Source organism: Diadema antillarum, unplaced genomic scaffold (genome assembly GCF_040938485.1).
Source record: "Diadema antillarum isolate AM-2024a unplaced genomic scaffold, OU_Dant_1.0 seq00000944_RagTag, whole genome shotgun sequence".
Lineage (NCBI taxonomy): Eukaryota > Metazoa > Echinodermata > Echinoidea > Diadematoida > Diadematidae > Diadema > Diadema antillarum.
This window is the reverse complement of record NW_027271793.1, coordinates 1-5,257: the sequence shown is the minus strand read 5'-3', so window position 1 is coordinate 5,257 and position 5,257 is coordinate 1. Positions and strand designations below refer to the sequence as shown.

At 38.2% G+C, this 5,257-nt stretch overlaps 1 protein-coding gene across 1 annotated transcript; it reads right to left on the bottom strand.

The window, feature by feature from the left end:
* Positions 1–2,374: 2,374 nt before the first annotated feature.
* Positions 2,375–3,621, bottom strand: LOC139741659 (nucleolar and spindle-associated protein 1-like; the record flags this gene model as incomplete). The annotated part of the gene is made up of 2 exons (XM_071652238.1): positions 2,375–2,726; positions 3,511–3,621. Coding segments are annotated over 2 exons (308 nt in total), but the record flags the coding sequence as incomplete, so codon positions are not given.
* Between the last annotated feature and the right edge of the window lie 1,636 nt (positions 3,622–5,257).

Here is a 5,257-nt window from a genome sequence, read left to right as displayed (position 1 = left end):
AAAATATTATTTCACTATTTACACAGCAAGTAACTCAATGCTCCATCCTTGATCCTTAAGCCATTTATGCACTAAGCAAAATCATAATTCATAGGTCGGGCGAGTATGAGTAGTTAATGAAGCAGCCATGCAACCTTTCCCTACAACAATGAACCACATTGCTATTTAGTATAGACATTACAGAGTGTACTCAGAGGAAAATTTGCCTTGAATGTATCTTTGAATTTTTGCACATCAAAAGCTGACCAGCAAATGCTCTCATGATGCTATTATACTGTACGCATTCAAACCATAACATACAGCTGTACATCAGTATTGGCTTGGGAAACTTTGGCACAATCTAACTGGGAAAAGTGATGTAAGTATGCAGCTTAGCTGCTTATAATGCTTACACAGTATTTCCCAAACCTAATGAAATCAAGGATTTTTTCAGACGGGCAGTCTACAGAAAGGTTCTCACAGTCAAAAGCATTAGTTATTACAAGAGATATTTACAGGTATACACCTCAAGATAGGTTTCATTGTCAACACTTAAGCACTCCAAATTTCACACAAAATATACAGTACTGGTACTAGAGATCTTAATGTATGCTTGTACAGTATCTACTTGAAAAAACAAAACTAAACATGGTTTTACATATCGTCGCTAGGGCGACAAGACCTCGCATCTACAAAATGTCAAATGTTCAGGAGAGCCAAAAAACATGAAGGCCAAAGCACTATAGCGAATAAGATAGTCTTTCCTTTGACATGACGTGGTGGCTTCATTTTTGGAGTAAGACAGTTGGGATTTGGACAGGACATCACTTATCCCATTATTTGACTATTAATCCAAAAAAATCATTTTCACCAAAATTGCAGATACAAGGTCTTGTCACCCCAGCGATGATATAACTCATAAAACATGAAATTATCACACTTTAAGCAAAGCATTCCCTAAAACTGGTAAAATGAGTTCAAATCATGTAACTATAAAATGCAGTAAAGTAAATACAACTTGTGACAGCCAATAACATCCAGAAGTCTTCAACTGGTTAAACACTTGGATTGAATGCATTCATTACCCTGCAAGGCATCAATTCATTCTGTGGAGGAGAGAGGATTCTTTTGATGAAATGTGACTCTTGGAAGCAATGTTAGTGAGTCATCAGTCCATGGAATAGACATCAACAACTTCCTCAAAAAGTGGGTCACTTTGATGCACAAAGTCTACTGATGATATATAAAAACAACAAACTTATAACTATTTGTGTGTTGTGTACAATAACAACTAGCATATTCACAAATCTTACACATTAACCATGATGTGAGCTATTTTTAGGAAGATCAATCATTTTAAAAGATTTTTTTTTTCTAATCTGTTTTTTCGTAGTCTTGACACATTTTTAAGCTTAGCTATGCTACAGTATCATTTTACAAAGTGACCACAGCTGGTGGGGGACAAAGTGTAAAACTGTACTGAGATTTTCGTACCAAAATACAGTCTTTAAAATACACTGTACATGTATATGGAAAAGACAAAACAGACAAAGTAAAATCTGGCATTAAAAAGTTGACTGGCTTGCTTCCATGTGACAATACTGTATTGGCAAACTCATTTTCAAGTGCATTGCATACTAAAACTGCATTCTAAGAAAACTGACAGCCATTTTTTTTTCTCTCTCAACAGTGACAACATCTGATCTACCATGTGTCACACCATAAAGACCAGTATTACACTGTCACACAATCATCCTCACTCTGAAAGTTTGGAAAAATCTTGATAAACTTTCCTACAATCATTCATCTCTGAATTCAAATACATTTTGCTTCTGAATATAAAAAAATAATTAAAAAATGACTAAATTTGATTTTTTTCTTTCTGTATCCATGAAATTTTTCTTTGATTACCCTACACAGTGAAATTTCAACATTCAACCATGACTTTAAATGCAAGACCTGTACCACAATTTCCTCTATAATGAGCATTGAATAGATTCCAGTGTCTTGCCACAAGCATGTATGCAGTAATTTCACATACTTGCACTTTTCTTTCTAGTCTAAGGTTTGAAGGAGGTTTTTTGGCTAAATCTGCTGATTGTCCTTCTTTAATTTTCACTTTTTAAAAGTTTATTTGAATTCAGACAGGCAACTCTCAATTAAAAGGAAAAAAAAATCCAGGACTGCACCACATAGACATTACATCTCTCCATTTAGACTGAGAGTGTTAAAAGAAGCAACTAAAATAACAGGTCTATAACTTTGTGACAGCAAACACTTGAAATCTTAAAGAATCTACCTAGCATTGTGAAGAAATAACTTGACCTCCTCTCTGATACATCTCAACCAAGACTTTTTAAAACAACACAGTTTGAAAAATTAAAATGTACATGAACAGTGGAGAGGATGTCTTTGTTCATTCTTAAAAGTAAATGTTTCTTCACAAGTCTTAAACCTGTGGTCTCAATGTCAAACTATGTATTATTATATACATAATTTACAAATCATACAGTCCTTGTCTGTGAATTTTTACAGCGAACGCTGCACAGATTAGCAACCGGGAATGCCTCGCCTCGCCATGAAACTCTCGTTTCGTCGCTGGGCGCGATGCTTGACATTGACCTTTCGCCTCTCCTCCTGCCCCTTCAGGTGTGGCTTCTTCATGAGGGTCTTGGCGTAGACGATGTTTGACGCCGGTTTGACATTGGCCTTGCTGTATTGGGACTCACCGAAAGGCTTCAGCTTACCTACAGACACAGCAAAAAGAAACATCTTTCTCAAGCTAAAACATATGACAAACCACCTTCAGCATAAGTGTATAAACATGTATGCAGTACCTTTTGCAATGTTTTCATTTTCAAATATCACACAAATCACCCCCATTTCCGTATCACACATGCCTTGCATATCATATCTAAGATGGAAAATCGCTAAGATTTCTCTTGAAGATTGATATCAGTTCTTTCTCGATCCATCAATGTGGTTCTTGTTTGCAAATCACAAAATTGCTGTATTGATAACAATTCACATAATGGATGAAATATACAGTATTATGTGTTTAGGGCCTATCACTTTGTCTAGTTCTGCATGTTCTGTCTCCCTTCACTCCCTTGGAATATCATTTGCATGAATTACCAGAGCTAAACAACAGAAAAAGATTACTACCGGACACTATCAAAATGTGATACAAATTTCTGTAAATAACCATAAAATATCTGACAGTCAAATGATCTCAAGAAACGCTCTATACACAAGTGCATAATAAACATTTTTCAAAAAGTTGTACATCTAACAATCCAACTACATGACATTTGTTACTTCTCTTCTTCTTTTCTTCACTTCTCTTCAATCAGATATGGCAGAACATTACACACCAAGTAATATATTTCCCCAGCAGGGTTGCATTATCACACATTTCATGAGACGAAATCAAACAGTGGAATCTAGTAGGATTATCCGAAATAGTTCTATTTCTGGATTTAATAAAATAAAAACGTTCCTTTATCTCCACCTGAGGAGAACTGCACCTACCTGTATGTGGTTTGTATGTGAGAGGTTTGCACAGAGATGCAGTCAGATTGAATGTCTTCTTGGCAGAGGGAGTGTTTGATGTTTTGTCAAGTTGAAACGGCTGTGAAATGCCTGGAGGAAAAAAAAAGAGACACTGAAAATTGAATGTCAGTGGAATGAAATAAAGTTGCTTTCATGCTATCATGTGAGCCTCATATTACAGAAAAACTCTCTTTATCTACTTTTTACAACACTAGGTTATATTACTCAACATCTGACAAAATCATTTATTCAGTGAAGATACATTCAAAAACTTCTGACCCGATCAAGAATGACATCTAGACCCTTACTAGGCTGCACACCAGGGCATCGCAGATTTTGTGTCAAAAGATGCGGGAGACTCAAAAAAAGTTGTGAAACATCCCCGGCAATAGCTTTTTGCGATGGCGACATATGGCACGGAATATCAAGGGGGGCCTGTGGAGCCGGGAAATGTGCAAACGCCGGGAAATGTGCAAACGCCGGGAATTGTGCAAACGTCTCGCCGGGAAATGTGCAAACGCCGGGAAATGTGCAAACGCCGGGAAATGTGCAAACGTCTCGCCGGGAAATGTGCAAATTTCATCAACGGGAAATGTGCAAACATGACGCCGGGAAATGTGCAAAAGTTCAATTTTGCCGGGAAAATGTGCAAAACGTCGCCGGGAAATGTGCAAATCATTTACTTTAGCGACATTGTGTATAAAGATAATAGATAAACTCCATATCAAAACTGCCCATGAACTTCCACCATTTAGATTTTCTTAATAAAATCCTTGACAGATTTTCAACAAAATTGGCAGGTAGTACGATTATGGCAATGGGATCTCAATTTGTTTATATAGTAGCCACCACCCCCCCCCCCCCCCCCCCCCCCCCGAAAAAGGGGAGGGGGGCTCAATTAAGTCCCCCAAACTACGGTATTATCGAAATTCTTCTTATATTATATAACCAAATAAGAATGAGCTAGGATGTTTTTTTTTTTGCTATGCTCACACCGCCCCCCCCCCCCGCCCCCCCAATGAGATCTCGGCCACTGGTGGTGCGATCGCGATGAAATTTCGCATGCGTGAGACCCACGTCATAATCTACAAAAGATTGTGTCATAAGATTTTTTGAAACAATCAATTTCTAATTCAAATCAATTAATTATGCAAATTAAGCTCAAGATGATATTTTAGCCTAATTAAAAGGCATTGAGAGTCTAATTTTCGATCTGTAAATCTGTTTTTGCATATTTCAACAATTGTACATCACAAAAACTTCACAAAAACTTCCGTCCGGATCGCGGGGGAGGGGGTGAGGGGAGGAGAGGGATTTTCTACATTGTCAGTATCTTCTTGAAAAGTCTAGGACAGATTTTCACGAAACTTGTCAGATAGCCTCATTACGGTGATATGATCTTTATGAATTGAAATTAGCCCCCAATCCCCCCCCCCCCCCCCCCCCCCCCCCCCCCCCCCCCCCCCCCGGCTGAAAAGGGGGGGGGGGGGTTTAAGCCTCAGAGTCCCTAAACTCTGGATTTTTAAAAATCTTTTTCTGTCGAACAAAAAAAAAAGATAGAGCTAAGTTAGTGCCTTGTATGACTGAAATTTCATGTTTGATTATGGCAGATCCAGGGGGTGCCCTGATTGGGGGTGGGGGGAGGGGAAGTAATGGAGAGGAGGGGGATTGTCCACATTTACTGCATCTTCTTGATAAATCCCAAGAAGGATTTTCACCAAACTTG